Source organism: Drosophila guanche, unplaced genomic scaffold, assembly GCF_900245975.1.
Source record: "Drosophila guanche unplaced genomic scaffold, DGUA_6, whole genome shotgun sequence".
Classification (NCBI taxonomy): domain Eukaryota; kingdom Metazoa; phylum Arthropoda; class Insecta; order Diptera; family Drosophilidae; genus Drosophila; species Drosophila guanche.
In genome coordinates, this window is record NW_022995750.1 from 3,409,876 (window position 1) to 3,426,390 (window position 16,515).

Genomic DNA, 16,515 nt, shown 5'->3' on the forward strand with positions numbered 1-16,515 from the left:
GAAACAACTCAATTGCCATTGCAGGTCACTTTCTGGATGACAATCGTCTGGAGCATCATGCGGTGGCCGGACAAGGTGAGTTACATGTCGCAGCCACTGCCAAGACAGCCATCCAAAGGGGGAAATGACTCATCTTTGGGATTGTACAAGCTCTGGATCACATTTCACTTGGAACATCTCCTTTCTGCTCTCTTGTTGCAGGTGGCCTGGGCCTGGGAAGTGCCGCCAATGGCGGTGCGGGTGGTGGAGCCTCTGGCGGTGGCAACTCCAGCCTGGGCGTCCCATCACATCATGGGAATCATGTGAGCGCCGCAGCCGCTGCTGCTGCCCATCATCACAACTCTGCGGTGGCAGCTGCCTCGGCGGCGGCCTCTCTTCTCGTCGTGCCCCAGCCCATCAATGCCAGCAAAATGGGCGGCGGCCAGGGCGCGGTCGGTGCAGGGACTGGTGGACATGCTCCAGGCGGTGGCAGTGGACGCAAGTATCAGTGCAAAATGTGCCCGCAGGTGAGTCCATAAACGATTATCCCGATTCCAATTTTCGCCAATCCCCCCCTCCACGTTGTTGCTGTTTGTATCTTAAGGGTAGTGGCTGCAACAGTTGAATTATGCTGATGGTTGCCGATGGCAACCGTTTGTTGCATGAATCCTGGCACAGTTAACCGACGGCGTCGGATTCGTGGCCTCAGAGGACCCGGACGAGACACCAGCTTTTGTTTACAATTTTCCAGTTGATTACTTCTGGGAAAAGTTTCGAGTTACAATGGTTGGGATGGATAGCAATACATAGCCCTTCTCTCGTATCGAATTCCAATTTTTCTCACATTCATTCACGGCTCACATGACCCACGCACTCTGTGGCATGACACTCAAGCCAGGGCCAGAGCCAGGCCGGAGAGCCGCAGAGCAGCTGCAGTTGCCTCGTAAAATGTCAATTATGCATCGGCTCTTTCCATGTGTTGATTGCTGCTAATTGAGCTTATTGTTTTTTAACGGTTATTTGTGGCAGAACAGGGCAGGTGCCAGCTGTCGCAGGTGAGCCTGTGGTGTTGCTGCAGCTGAAAAGAATCTCTGGTGGAGAGTCAGCGATATGCGTGGGACACAGCCTTGGGTGGGCTGAAGATCTGATCACAAATATCTTTGGAGTAGTTTAAGTTTACAGAATTACAGAGTACTTTTCTGTGTTCAATTCTGCAATGCGGAAAACTCTTATTTTGTGCCAGGAAAAAAAACTGCATTATAGTTACAGTTTTGTTGTGCAGCACAACAGCAGCATTGACAGCGTACGAATTTTTGGACGAATGATGTTTCCGGCCAGATATGCCACACCCACAATACCCACAAATTGCGGTGCGAAGCTAACAGAATTTGCAGCGCTGATGAGCGTTGCACACACACACACACACACACACACACACACACAAACATAAGGGGGCTAACATGGGTGGTGAGGTGTTCATTTGTACGAGACAAAGTGAAATAGCAGTATGCCTAAAAGTATGCTACACTCTCAGTTTTTTTTCTTCTGCCTGCTGCCTGCTTCATGTGTTTGTGGGAGTGTGTGAGCTGTCATAGCGTGCTGGTATGAGTGTGTCAATTTTGTATTTCCTTTTGGCACACATGCTACGGCGTGTGTGTGTGTTGCACTACAGAAAATTAGTGCGTTTCTACGCTCAAAAGCGGCTGCTGCTACTTTTTTAATTACCCACACTTTCATTTTTTCCGATCCTGCCACTGCCACTGACGCTGTTGCTGCTCCAGTAGCCGGACTCTGGCAGTCAGGCTTCGGCTTCGGCCTCGGCATCGGTTCCGCACCCAGTCCCTGCCTCAATTGGAATTACTACACTTGGCACTCTCATCTGCACATTGGGCTGGACGAACAAAAACCAGCATCAACAGCATCAGCTTTTCGTTTTTTATGCTTTTCCCTGGCACTGGCCACATATTCCGTATGTACCCTGCTCCACGCTCATGTGAGAGTGAGAGCCAGCCTATCATGTTAGTGTGTGCTCTGCTCTGCCACTTTCTTTGCATCTTTTTTCTCTGTCGAATGGAAATGCTGGACAGGAGGCAGCCTTGCACTGCTATTCTCCTCGACGTCTTTTTTGTTGGAGCTGGCCAAAAAATTATGCTCACCATTTTTTGGGCGAATGTCAGGAGGTGGAGTCTTCATTTTGTATGTTTTTTGCATGGAATCGGAAAACATGAAGAATGTATATTATTTTAAAATTATTTGTTTGATAAAAATTGAATCAGAAGATTGAATTCAGAAATGCCTGATGTATGTATAATCAGAAAGAGAGAGGCAGCAAGAGTCCCATGATTAAATGGGTTTAAAAGTGATGGGAATTTCACTCAGAAAAAGTACTTTGAAATGCTTAAACATTAACGTAAATTCCACACTCAATACCTTTGATTTTTCAATTCCATTAGCCATTCAACCTAAGTCCTTTAGCACTAAAATTAATCATGTACTTGCCACAAGTTTTTTTTGTAACAAAATATTTGTCTTGTGAACAAAAAAAGAAATAGCTATTTCGTAATAAAAAAGGGCGCTCTATATGAACCACATGCCGCGCCCACTTGTTTCGGTCGACCGCCACACGTTTTACATAAAATTATAGAACACGCCTAGCAAAGGAGGCAAAAAGAAAAAAGACGGCGGAATTAACTGAAATAAGCATAAAAGTATGCAACGCTTTTTGCACCATGTTATTATTAGCGCAACGCCACTCATGTGTCTGCATGCATGTGAGTATGTGTGAGAGAGAGAGACTCTCCTCTCCCTTTTCCACACACACTCTCACACACACGCATAATACGCTTTTATTATTTTTAACGTACATTTTTTAGTTTTATTTGACATTTGCATTTACTTTTTTCCACCATTCTTCTTTGCTGCACTTTTAACATTTTATATGTGTGTGTGCGTCCAGTCACTAACACAATTACACGAGTGGTCAGCTGCCCCTTTGGCCAAGGGGGCTGGTGTGTGGGTTGGGGGGACCGGGCAAAGACTCACACTATCAATTAGTGAATTACATGCGAAACAACGGGCGTAAAATGCTCTCGACCCAACACACACAGCGCGGAAAAAGTGCTGAGAAAATAGAAAAATTGCGAAAAATTTGTTGCGCATACCAAAGCCTCCACTCACACATGCATAGACAGAAGCAGCACAAACACAAACATGCGATCCCTGTACATACATGTCTATATGGATACATACATATACTCGTACAATTGCAACGTCTGTGTCTGTTATTCCCCTCATTTAATTAACAATAAAAATAGGCTAAAAAAGTCTAAAAAATAAAGTAAAAACTGCCTGCAAATTATGCATGCACACGCACACACTTGCATACATATATTGCAATCGTGCCATTTGTTAAACAATTTCCCCCAAAGTAGGCAACGCTTCTGTTGCTGTTGCTATTGCTGCAGCTGCACACACACACACTCGCACACATAGACTGGGCCGGGCTACGGCAGGCATTAAAATTTGATCCGATATAATACATGAATTATGTAAACTATTTTTATTTTTGTTTTACTTATTTATTTTTCTGCTTTTTTCTTTTGTTGTTGTTTATTTTTTGTGTGTTATTTTTGCGCTGCACTTTTCTGCCACGGTATTGGTGCACGTTGCAGTTGCAGTTGCCCCTGACTGGGCATCAGAGTGTGCGTGCGTGTGTGTGTGTGGCATTAGCATTTGGTTAACGTTAACGTGGCAGATAGAACAACAGCAACTGCTGCCCGTTTTTAGCGGTTAGCAACAGAATCGCATTGCACTCTGTCGCCGTCTCGCTATAGGTTTATTTTTGATTTTATTATACATTATTTTTTACCCCCTATATAGTGGTGTGCGTGAGTTTGTATGAGTGTGCGTATGGGTCTGTTTATGCACTCTTCCAGCGCATTCGAGTGCTTTGTTTTGCTTTGCTTGTTTTTTGCATTTAATGGCCACACACACATTTTTTACAAGCACTCAGCAAATTGTTTTTAAAACGCCAAACTAACTTTTTTCTTAACGCCTTCACTTCTTTCTATACGACATCGGCCCATACACCCATCGGTGGCATAATATTTTACTTTGTGTTTTGGTTTACGCTTCACATAAACATAAATATTCGTATGGCCAAATGGAAATTATTAATTTTTTACTCCGCTTCACGGTTTTTACCGCACCCCCACACTCCCCCTCACACCAGTGATTGGGGAATTAATCAACATTCAGCTAAAAAAGTGGAAAATCAATTTAAAATTTTAATAAATGTTTCAATATTCCAAATATATTGTCGAAAGATTGCCAAGCTTTGGGCCATGCTATATTATTTATATCTGGTAAAAATGTTTTCCAGATGTGCTTTTATTTTATTTGGGAAACTTCATAACAAAATCAGCAAAAAACATTCAAATTAAATTTTAAATGTACATTCAAAACGTAATTTAAGATGATTTTCAGCAGATGGAATTAACTGTAATAGTAACTTTTAATTTTGCAATAATGAAAGAACTTGACCCAAAGCAAACAAATCTAAAATAAACAAATAAAACATAAACAAAACATCTCTCATCTGATTGTGGAGAGATTCACCTGAAATATAGAACCACATTATTAAATGCATCAAAAGTGGAGAGAATATCGTCTTACCATAGATCTAAAGTAGGTTTTAACAGAGCTCCAGCGCCTGTGGTGATGATGGTCCCATTGCCTGTGTGTGTACCGGTCGTCGTCGTGGTAATCGTTGGACAGAGGGGCAGGATGCACTTCCAGAAACTGAACCCAAAAAACATGCGGCAGCAGCAGCAGCTCCTTAAGCACCTTTGTCCAGGTGGTTATATTTTCCACCGTCAAGTCGAGATCCCCGAACAAAGTTGGAGTCAAAATTAGGGCCAGATTGCTGATGGACATTCTAGCACTCGGACTATCTGCCACACGCTTCCAGTGCAGCATGAGGTACGCCAGCGTGTCACGATGCGCCTGCTGCAGCATCTGCATTACCTGATAAACCTGCTCCTCCACGTCCGAAGGATTGCTCTGGATCGTGGCTCTCTCGAAGTCGCGCCTGTGGTAGATGGGTATCAGGGGATGCACCAGACGGCGGAGGAACTCCTTAATGCAGCAGCACAGGGTGTTTGTGTCCTTGCTCCCCAGATGCGGTGTCCACTTTCCACGCAGCAGCTTCTGCCGCAACTGCTTGCACTTCTCCCTCGTCGAGGATAGCCGATAGAGTCCCTCCTGCTGCAGCCCACGCTCCTCGATCTCCGTCACACAGTGGACTATCAAAGCCGGCACCATGGGCGCCACCGTGGGCGCATAGTCACTAAGGCTTCCACGCTTACTGTTCATATGGGGCTGGGGAATACAGTTGACCGTCAACTGGCGAGAGCAGCCGATGTGGCAGCGCAGCGGACAGGCACGACAATGCAGACAGGCCGTTCCAAAGCCAATCCTACAGAGAGCACAAATAGGTGAGGATGCCTGTACGGACGCAATATATGACTCACCTTTTCTCACAATGCACGCAGTTTCCAACGTGGAAGTAAGTGCTCTTAACTTTGAAGCTGTGCTCCCGCAGCAACCCGGAATGCGAATGGGAGCATGTCGTGTAGCAATCATCGATGCCCTCTCTGGACCCAGCACGCGGGTTCATGTCAATTCCATTGTCTAGGGTATCAATCGATTGGGATCTGTACATGCGAAAATGATCGCTTAGATCATGGTACGAGCTAAACTCCCTCAACAGTCCCAGTCTGCTCTGCATGGCTTGACGTTCGACAAAAAAATGAAATGGCACAAAGAGTCCCACAAAACTTACTCTGATTCCAGCTGTTTTTTGTTGGTCAGTTGCAGTTTCCCTCCACCTTGAGTCAGCGATGGAAAGTTTCTTCGCTTCGTTTTCTGCTTCGCAGAATTCTTGCGCCGCTCCGAAATGTTTATTTATACATTGCCAGACGGCAGAACGGCAGAACGGCATAGCCAGGGGCCACTGCAATAGATATATTTTGTATAAACAAATAATCGTTCGGCGTTTGATCGTTATTTGAGTGCGCCTTTGCTGGAAATGTTTTATCAGTAATTCTAGTATTGCTTACAGCTTTAAAACTGATATCTTTTATACGTTATATAGAAATGCCACTGACAGTGATTTGGATTTGCAAAAAGGCAGATGACTGAGTAGTTTCGAGTAACTCGAAGAACCCATTTGTAGTTCATTGAAACACTTTACAATAAAAAACAAACCCAACTTTCACCTCTTTCCTGATTCAATGTCACGCTACAAATTTCAAAATCACCAAAACAAAACGGCAACGCACCTGAATAAAAAAACAATTTTGCTAAAGTATCAATGAATTCTAAGCGCCCTGAAATTGGCTCAATGGCAACGATAAATGGATGAAAAATTCATGGAAAAACGATTTGCGGCCACCAGACAGGGAAAACAACCAGGAAAAATGTTGTACGAAAAAAAATGGAGGGAAGTTCATGGAAACCATGAACATACGTACATGGATGCATACGTATAGCCCATCAGGAAGCAAATATGCTGAAACTCAAAAACAAAACTAGAAATAGAAAAACGGCAGGAGACAACGCAATGACTCAATTGGAGGCAGCCAATGGGAATGGGACTAGATGTGATAGTCTGATCTTTATGTTAAGATAAAGGCTATACTTTTCCCCATCTATTTAAATCTCTGGAAATCCGTTGGTGGAGAGTCGAGAGAGTGCCAGCAAAACGGAATATAATTGTTCAGTTTTTCGATTTTTCGACTGCCTGATGAAATTAAGGAACAGGGCGGGGAATTTGATTTTTATATTTTTTGTAGTCGTTTTTTAGGCGTCAGCTGCTGCAGAGACGCCGCTTCCGTGTCGGTGTGACTGCGTCATGGGGGTGTGTTGTGTGTGTGTGGTGCAAGAGTGATGACTGGGGGTGTGTGGGAGGAATGAGGAGTGGTTGCCACATTGAATTCGTAGTTATTAATGCGTATTGAAATGCACATGTGAGTGTGAGTGAGAGTGTTGCTCTATGTACGATATCTCTCTGTCTCTCTTTGTGTGGGGTATTCATAATTGCACTTGTGTGTGTGTATGTACTATCTATGTGTACGAGTGACTGTTTGGTTTGTATTCAAAGTCCACAAATGCCAGTCACGCATCGCAATAAGCCCATGCAGCCAGCCCTAGCCACCTTGTATAGGCCAAAAACCCACCTCATTCCCCCCTCAATCCAACTTCTGACCAAAATGTACTTTTTTTTACTTTTCTACCCATGACCATCCATCCATTTGTGTGTATGTGTGTATGACCGTCCAATGCGTTGCTTATTCAAAAAACAAAACAGAATAAAAAATGTTTGGACATGCAACAAAACATGTGCAAAAAAAGGGAGCAAACCGAGTAAAAAACGAATGGCTAAAAAATGGCATTAAAGCACGTTGACAGTGTTGCCACGTGGTGATAATTAATTTTTCACACACGCCAGAGCTGACTTTTGAGCGATCAAAACTGTTTTTGAACAGCTGCTCCCACAAAAGTATTTGATTCGCCAACGTTGTGGTACGTATTTGCGGGTAGAATAGTGCTGAATAATTTCTTGAAAAAAAAGTAAAGCAATAAACTAAAAATCTTTGTTAAGCAGGTGGAAGACAGATGATCCTCTCCCCTGTAAACCATACTATTGTAAACCCTATTTCGGCATAAAGTACTCCTTTTATTTCATTACGCCTTTTCTACAACCTTCTGTCACAATTGGCACATTGTTTAACCCAATTTTACAATTTACAATAAATTATAATATTTTTCAATGGCAACTCTGCAATTTTTTGCAAGATGCTCGTGCCCCATCGAGAAGAGAGACACATGCAACAGCAAGAGCAAACGTAAAAAAAAGGAGAACTAAAAAACAAAAATCTAAAAGCGAAAACACAACAGCAAATGCAACAAAAGCACCAACACCACTCATCCCTCCAAAGGGGTCGTGAGATTGGGGAAAAGTCGGTGGAAAAAAATGATTGTGTTTTGCGAATGGGGTGGGGAGGGGTGGTCAAAATGCACAAAGCATCCTTGCAACGCGTGCAAGCGGGATGGCATGAGCTAAAGGAAAAAATGTATTTCCTGTGGCAAGAAAAAAAAAAGGGGAAAGAAGCAGGTAGAGAGAGAGGGACAAACTAAAGGGGGCGGCTGCGAGAAAAAATGCACAGCGAATGGAAATGTAAAAAAATTCTGGAAAAAATGTGCAAAGTGAGAGAGAAAGAGAGCAGGTGGAGTGGTATGGGGTTGTAGGCTGAGAAGAAGTTGAGGCAAGGTTGCAATGCGAAAAAAATAACTTAGAAATAGCAGCAGCAGCAGCATCAGCAGCAACGTCGACTACGTCAGACCCAAGCGCAGAGTCGACGTCAGCAGAAGGGGCAGTGTGAGTTTGGGAGAGTGGGTTGCATGGGTGAGTGGGTGGCTGAATGCTCGATGTGAGGTGGTTGCTGCTGGCAGTTAAGCCAACGCGGTGGCTTAGGTCAGGGCGGAGGCTGCCTGAGGTGTGTGCTCGTGTGTGCGAGGGCTGCTTCCTCCTTTTCCATTCCATTTTGTTCTGTTTGGTCTCTTTTATTTTGCATTTGCATTTGCTCTCAAGTTGTTTTGGGGCATTCCTTTTTCCCCAGACTGATTGAGTGCTGGAAAGCGCAACCACAGAAATGAGGCATCCACAGTTTCATCCACAGCCAGACAGCTCTGCCTACTTACTAGGGGCACGTTTTTGATTAATTTGCCACCAAATGGTTTCAAATTGATCACCTCAAAAAAGTCGTATAATTGTTGACCAGCGCTTAAAAAAATTACCAAAAAAAAAATGGCATTAACAAAAACCAAAACACAATTTGCAAAGTCAAAAAGTGTTCGCTCTCTCTCGGTGTCGCCCTCTCCTTCTTGCTCTGTTCGCTCCTCTCTCTCTCTCTCAATAAAAAAATACCCAAGCGCTCGCATCAAAGTCGAACAAAACAAAATGCAAAAAACGAATGGGTGGAGTGGGGGCCTGGGCAGACAGGATATTTGGGGCGGCAAAGGCTAACAGCGAAAAAATTCTCCCCCTGCACTTGTATGAGTGTACTGGCATGTCGGTGTCTCTCTCTCTCTCTTTCTCTCTCTCACTCACTCATTCTCTCTCTCTCTCTTTGTGTGTCTGTGTGTGTGCGTGGGTTTGTCGCCGGCGCAAAAATTCCCCTTTTTTTATTTTTTACACAATTTTTTTCCGCGTTTTTTAGAGCCCCCCTCCACCTCCCATTCCTCCTTTTTGGGTTTGGGTCAATGTTGGCGCTCTGCTGCTGCTGCTTTGGCAGGTGGCTGCGCTGCCGGCTTCGCAGCATTTGAATAGCGCCAGCAGTGGCGCTGGCTTCGACGCTGCCGCCTGCCTCCGCCTATGCAACCAAAACTTTTTTTTTGCCTCTGTGTGCGTGTGGCGTACTTTTTTTTGTTTTTTTTCCTTTCGCTTAGTTTGTTGTTGTTGTTGCTGCCGCTGCTGCTGCGGCCGCCGCTTTTTTTTTACCGCTTGATTGTGTTTGTGTGAGTGGGGTTTCGCCCCATGATGCTGCCTGCCCCTTCTGTTGAAGCTGCTGCCTCTCTGCTCTTGTTGTTGTCTGTGTCGGCCGGCGGCGGCCTTTAGTAAGCCAGGCCGCCACACCACCCACCTTGCCACCCACCCACCCACACTCACACACACACAGACACATACAGACTCTGCTGCTGCGTTTTGAAATACTGCATTGGTGTTAGTGCGCGTTTTGTCTGTCTGCCTTCTGCTTTCTGCGGCCTGTCGATGCTTTGGCCAGCAGCTCTCTGCCGCCTCGCTTTGCATCTCTCTATGTGTACGTGTGTGTGTGTTCTGGTGCTGGCGCCCCCCAAAAATATATTGTTTCAGATTTTTTCATCATCGCTTTAGTTGAGTTTTTACATTGGTGACGGATCGTGCTCTCGGCTCCGGCACGCGCTGCCTGCTCCAAAAACCGCTCGGCCGCTCGCTAAAGCTCGTCCTAAAGACCCGTCCAAAGGCGCGCCAACAACATTTCTTTCAGTCTGCTGTTAGTTTTTTCTGTGTGCGCAACATGTTCCTTGAGACCGAGACACCGACAACACCGACACCGAGACCGTCAATGACAACAGTAACCACTACAAACGCTTTCCACGGCTAAAGTCTTTGGACCCACACCCGCCCCGGCTCCGTTCCCCTTCCCGTACTTCTTTACCTCTTGCTCGCGGCAGCATTAAGAAAAAGTAGCAGCAAAAGAAAAAGTGGAGGCAGCAAGCCGCAAGGAAAGAAGGCAACACAACAACAACAACAGCAAAGAAAGACGATTTTTTTCTTAGCTTGGTTTCGGTTTCCGTTTCCGTTGGAACGTGTGCGCGCTTTTAGACATTTTCCGGCTTCTGCCTTCTGCTCTCTCACACTCTTGAGCGCGCTCTTGCCATTCGATTTCTTTGCAGTGTGTGTTTATTTATTGTTTGGCCAAGAAAAAATATCAAACGCGTTAGGGGGGTTTGTGTGTGTGGATTTTTCCTTGGCATCTCTGTATGTGTATGTGTGTATATCTTAAGGATACGCGAGTTTTTCAAACGCAATGCGTCCTTGTCTTGGTCGTTGGCATCGTCGTCGTCGTCACGTGCAGAAGCTAAGAAGAAAGTCAAGCAGCCAGCAGCTGGCTTTGTTTTGCTTTCCACACTCTGTTTATATGTGTGTGCGAGTGTGTTTATATGCTTGTGAGTGTGTGTGAGGTAGCTGGCGGGCTTTTCATATAAATAATAAATGTACTTCGCCGGTCTCCCCGTCTGTGCCCTGTGTGTCTGTGCGTCTGTGTTTGTACAGCATATCAGCTGTTTCTTGTGTTCAATATCAAGGTCAGGATAAATCTCACAGCAGCCAATGCCGCCTGTGCGTAGAAACAGCAGAACCATTTCTTAAACATACAAATTTGTGATGAAATTTAAAAATTGTATGTCGCAGATTTCAGTGAGCCTTGGGAATTATTAGTTCAAAAAGCTAAAATAATGAATTAATTGATTTAACTATTTGTTGCGCATTTTTATTTGAGTTCATACTAATGAAAGGCACGCTGCTGACTAATAGTTAGATAGCCTTTCCTTATCATTGCACAGCTTCTTGATTTCCTTCTTTGTTTCGCTCATTTTTGAGTTTTCTTCACATTTAGAAAGTATCTTTCTTAATTGAAGTATTCACTATACGTTTTTGATCTCCAAAGCTCGATAACTCACCATTTCCCAACTCAAACTCTTGCCAAACATCAAACCCGTTGGCTTGTCTCTTACCCAAACTCTTGTGGGTATAATCCCCTAAGCTCGATGACCAAATATTGTTCTAGTTGACTTCACTGACTCGAGACCCGAGTTATCTGCTCTGATGGCAGATCCAATCAACTTGAAGCTAATTGGGCAGCACAAACACCTGATTCCGGAGCTGGTCCAGCCTGATTTTCGGGCATTCGATGCGAAATTTGATATGCTGAGAAGATCTTTCTGAGGCCCACCGCAAGAGCAGAGCTGTGTGATTGCCATAAACGGCTGCCCAGAGAATTCCCAAAAGCTCAAAGTTAGTGAAACCCTTTTGGCCAGCTGTTCGTTATTCCCTGTTCTGCCTTCGTTCTGAATTCGATGCTCGAGATTCGATGGAGCGATCAGTTAATCAAAGACTAGCGCGGCGTGCACATCGTTTACGCGGGTATCGGAACATCGGAAATCGGAGCAGAGTGGAGCCACGAAGGAGCCACGGGCGTACGCTTCTAATAGGCTGCAAAACATAATTTTTAATTAAGAGACAACGCGGAATATTAATTGCATATTTTAAGTGATGTGAAATTAATTAATGATTAGTGCAAACAGGCAGACAAAACAAACTCCAATGGCGAATGTGAAATTAAATATCATTAAAATGCTGAAGAAACCAGTGATGTAAAAAAGGATACAGGACACTAACCAACAACAACAAAATATATAAAAAAACTATATCGCATAACATCAAGCCAATGCATTTTTCATCAACTGTGTACAAAAAAACGGCAGGAAAGGTGAAAAAAAAGGAAAAAAAAACGGAAATATTTCTAGTGATGCTGGTCGACACAACTTAATACAAAAACCTAAAGAGTAGTGTGAAAAATGCATTAATCAGAATTAAACAAAAACCAGAAACAACAACAAAAAATTATGAATAATAAAAGAGCGCGCAAATTTTTTACACATTTTTCAATTAATAACATCTCATGCAAAGTGTGTGTGTGGGACGATATGAATGGGGACGAAGAACCCCAGTGAAAATATTGCCAAACCGCTAAATGTTAATTAGTTAAAAGCCCCAAACTACGCATTAACACAACCCTGCTGACCCCAAAAGACCCCACAGACCCCAAACTTCAACCCGAAAGGAACTCAAACCCGAAGCAAAACCCCAAAGCCCAAACCCCAATGAAAATGCAAACACAGACACAGACAGGGAGCATCATAATTTCCCCAGTTTTATGCATTTTTTCCTTTTTTATTTTTGTGATATTTATGCAGTGTCTTTTTTGTTTTAGGCCTGGGTTACATTATGTACACGCAAATCCGCTTATATACTTCCCACACACTTAATGTTTGCTCAGCCTGCAACATGTATAAATCAAATCGTGTCCAAAAAAATTCAATATTTAGCTTTCCAATAAACGAGGTAAAAAGTCGCATACCAGTGCAGCGATAGAGTCCACATAAAGTATGGAAATAGATTATGGGATTAAAATTTAATGAAAAATGTCTTACCTAAGAGGCATATGTAGATCACTGCTACGAACCGCTACGATCGAGACATGTTACAAGAATCATATCGTTAGAAAGCAATGCAAAAATATATCTATTAAAAAAACTCCGTAACTCACATAAATGCATGTAGAGAGAGAGATTAATTAATGTGAGGAATTTAACGAAAAGAATATTCATTAAAATTCTGTTCACATTTCACATATTTCACACAGGAATCGGATTCCCTCCCTCCACAACTTTTTGTCATGTCAATTAAATCTCAGAGAACCTCTCAACTCCTGCATTTCAATTCCATAAATAATTTGTTAATCATGCATTAACACTTGTAATAATTAAAACAAAGCGCAAATGTGTCCGCCCACCAGTCCGCATGTCAAATGCCAAAACTGTTGACTAATCTAGTTTTTGGTATTCATTAATTTTCGAAATATGCTAAATCTAGCCCACAAAATCATGTTCAAGGTCAATGTTGGGAATGGACACAAAAAAATTCCATCTACAATTTCAATCTAAACGCGACATAAAAAACGAACAAAATACGAACACATGGGAATAAAAACAAATAAAATACTCCCCAAATAAATGAATAATTTGTCGCGTTTAGAACTAGAGAATCTCAAATTGGAGCATTGCACATGGAAAAACAAAAAACAGCGCATCCATTGACGACTTTCACCTGGAAAAAATCCACAGGATGTCTGCGGCATGTCTGCGTCTGAATGTGCTCGGGGAGAGCTCCGCCAACGTTTATACAAATATATAGAAAAAATCTAATCGAAGGCAGCAGAAAAAGATGAAAAAATGCAGAGAAAATAGAAAAGCAAAGAGCGGAAAAGCGCGTGCTAAAAAGTCAACTACAAGTCAAATTCGTATGGAAAAAATACTTCCGTCACGCCAAAAGCGTTGTGGGTAAAAAAAATGTGAACAGGCAGAGCAATTGAAAATGCGAAATAAAAAGTGAACTCGAAAAAAAAATAGCGTTAGATTTAGGAAAACAAAAGCAAAGACAAAAAGTCCTTTCCGGCTATGCGGTGCAGCCAGTCGAGACCAAAGCGTTTTTGTGGTCTCGTCTCACAGGTTTTCCCCAGCTCTCTTCTTCATTTTTTCCCCTTTCTGCTATTCTCCCTTTATTTAATATTGGCTTTGGCAGTTGTGGCTAAATGTCAACAGAGAGTTAAAAGATATTCAACATTTTCACGCTTCGCTTTCTTGTAAAAACTTTAACTTTGACATTTTTAAATTTTAGGGAAGATTATGCTGGCGAAAAAGAGGGACGATAGAATAGTTTCATGAATATTTATGGATCTATCAAGACGTTTCAAAGTGAGGGATTAGTGATCCTGATGTTTCAGGATTAAACAGTTTTTAGGCATTTGCTGGAAAGGTTCATAAACTTTTTGTTTTGCAATCTTATTTCTTTATAAATATTTTTTTATTTTAAGCTGAATGTAGCCCCAAATTAAAATTGAGTCTAGTGTTTTTGCTTTCCAGTAAATCAAACAACTATGGAAATGCTTCGATATCATGTATACGCCAAGTGTTACAACTGTTTAAAGTGAAATCTTTTTGCAGTTATCATAAGTGATTAGACATTTAATTAAAAGGACATCCGTTTAAACCAAAAGAAAAGTGATCAAATAAGAAGTGAAATGGAAGGACGTCTAATAGAATATCGTCCCATTGGAGGGGGCCTCGATTACCATCACAATTCTCCGCTAATTGGGGAGATACCACCCGCTGGCGGAGACTACTCTCATGCTGTCCATAGATCCATTGATCATCTGCGAAACAGTTTGAACGAGCGAGTGGCCTTGGGGCCACTTAGCGTTTTCTCCAATACGGCCGACTTGAGGAGCTCCGTTCTCAGCTATAGCCAACAGCCACACCAGCCCCACCATCAACCTCCACCGCAGCAGCAGCAGCACCAGCAACAACACCAGCAGCAACAGCATCAATACCACCTGAGCGGTGGTGGAGTGGAGCCACTGGTGCAGCAGCCAAAACCGAGCTTAACCACTCTAGAGAGCAGTGGTGTGCCCTCCTCCGCGGTGACGGGCTCCAACAGCCAAAAGCACGTGAACGATGCCGTCGTGAGCAGCAGCAGCGGTGGCGGAAGCTCCACGGCCACTGGGAGTGCTCCCACGGGATCCACACGTGGTCGCAAGTCACGCATTTATCCCAATCCCAATCAACACATCATCGTGACCAGCAATAGTGTGGACAATGGCGGCATACGGATGCAGAATGCTACCATCAATGAGAGGAATGGTCAGAACACAGGAGGAGTGCCAGTGGCAGGTGTGGCAGGAGTTCCTGGAGCACCAGTCATAAGCGGAGGAGGGGTTGTACCCACAGCTGCGGCTTCTGGTAACGGCATCTCCTCCTCCACCAGTTCGCCTCATCATATGACGCAAATGGATGTGAAGGATACGAAGGTGATGGGAGGGAAAAACGCAATTTTAAATAGGGATTTTCGTATTAAGAATTCAAACTCTCCAGCAAACAGCGACAATATTCCCTGACTCTGCTATCATTTCCCCATAACTTTACATTTTTCTCTGATTTTTACAGATCTTCAGCTCCAAGGCGGATCTGCAGTTGCACACGCAGATTCATATGAGGGAGGCCAAGCCGTACAAGTGCACCCAGTGCTCAAAGGCCTTTGCCAACTCGTCGTATCTGTCGCAGCACACGCGAATCCATTTGGGCATTAAGCCGTACCGCTGCGAGATCTGTCAGCGAAAGTTCACCCAATTGTCGCACCTGCAGCAGCACATACGGACACACACGGGCGACAAGCCGTACAAGTGCCGGCATCCCGGCTGCCAGAAGGCTTTCTCCCAGCTCTCGAACCTGCAGTCGCACTCGCGCTGCCATCAGACGGACAAGCCGTTTAAGTGCAACTCCTGCTACAAGTGCTTCTCGGACGAGCCCTCGCTGCTGGAGCACATACCCAAGCACAAGGAGTCCAAGCATCTGAAGACGCACATTTGTCAGTACTGCGGCAAGTCGTACACCCAGGAGACCTACCTGACGAAGCACATGCAGAAGCACGCGGAGCGCACCGACAAGCGGCCACCGATTGTGCCGGGAAGTGCAGCAGCCATTGCTGCCGCAGCTGCTGCAGCCGCCGCGGGCAGCTCAGGAGCGGGCTCTTCGGTGCCACCAACGGCCAGCAATCCTGCCCAGCACCAACGCAATAATTTGGGACTGCCACCGGTTTCGATAGCTCCCAGCGAGAGCAGCTACTGGCCAAAGGTGAGTCCTGACTCGGCCGCCGCTGCCAATGCCATGGAAGTGATGCACCAGCAGCAACAGCAGCAGCAGCAACAACAACAGCAACAGCAGCAGCAGCAGCAACAACAGCAGCAGCAGCAACAGCAACAACAGCAGCAGCAGCATCAGACGCATCACCATCATCCGCAACACGGAGTTCCACCGCAGCAACATGTCCCGCCACAACAACAGCAGCAACAGCAACAGCCCCCGCATCATCATCATCCGCAGCAGCAGCAGCAGCCACCACCGCAGCACAGCATGGAGGGGCACTATGTCCAGCCGACGGCACCAAACAGTGCCCAAAGCAATGGCCATGGACCAGAGTTGCAGGCGCATCATCGCATGCCCGATCCGGTGAGGGAGGATATAGGTAAGTCCCACAGTCTTCTTTCTTAATTGGGATTTCTTGAAAGCATTCCATCATACCATATTTCTCTTTTT

At 44.5% G+C, this 16,515-nt stretch overlaps 2 protein-coding genes across 3 annotated transcripts in view; one reads left to right on the plus strand and one right to left on the minus strand.

The window, feature by feature from the left end:
* The window catches only part of LOC117586107 (zinc finger protein rotund), a 33,703-nt gene that overhangs the window by 16,159 nt on the left and 1,029 nt on the right, over positions 1-16,515 (plus strand). The window contains exons 5-7 of one of the 2 annotated variants that reach the window (XM_034275968.1): positions 25-75; positions 202-506; positions 15,367-16,444. In XM_034275968.1, coding sequence (XP_034131859.1) covers positions 25-75; positions 202-506; positions 15,367-16,444 — 1,434 coding nt within the window. Of the gene's footprint in view, positions 1-24; positions 76-201; positions 507-14,412; positions 15,231-15,366; positions 16,445-16,515 lie in introns of those variants that run through there. The other variant, XM_034275969.1, reaches the window with a different exon arrangement.
* LOC117586111 (GTPase-activating protein RacGAP84C) lies at positions 4,521-5,864 on the minus strand. Its single transcript, XM_034275972.1, has 3 exons — positions 5,511-5,864; positions 4,654-5,455; positions 4,521-4,596 (listed from the first exon to the last, which is right to left on the minus strand). The coding sequence occupies exons 1-3, from the start codon at positions 5,765-5,767 to the stop codon at positions 4,573-4,575; spliced, it is 1,083 nt and encodes a 360-aa protein (XP_034131863.1). The 5' UTR covers positions 5,768-5,864; the 3' UTR covers positions 4,521-4,572.

Excerpts from the sequence above, each read along its gene's own strand:
- LOC117586111 (XM_034275972.1), bottom strand. The coding sequence starts at position 5,767 with ATGCAGAGCAGACTGGGACTGTTGAGGGAGTTTAGCTCGTACCATGAT. Across the intron at positions 5,456-5,510 it reads TGCGTGCATTGTGAGAAAAG|GATTGGCTTTGGAACGGCCT; the intron begins GTGAGTCATATA and ends TGCTCTCTGTAG. Across the intron at positions 4,597-4,653 it reads AAACCTACTTTAGATCTATG|GTGAATCTCTCCACAATCAG; the intron begins GTAAGACGATAT and ends TCTATATTTCAG.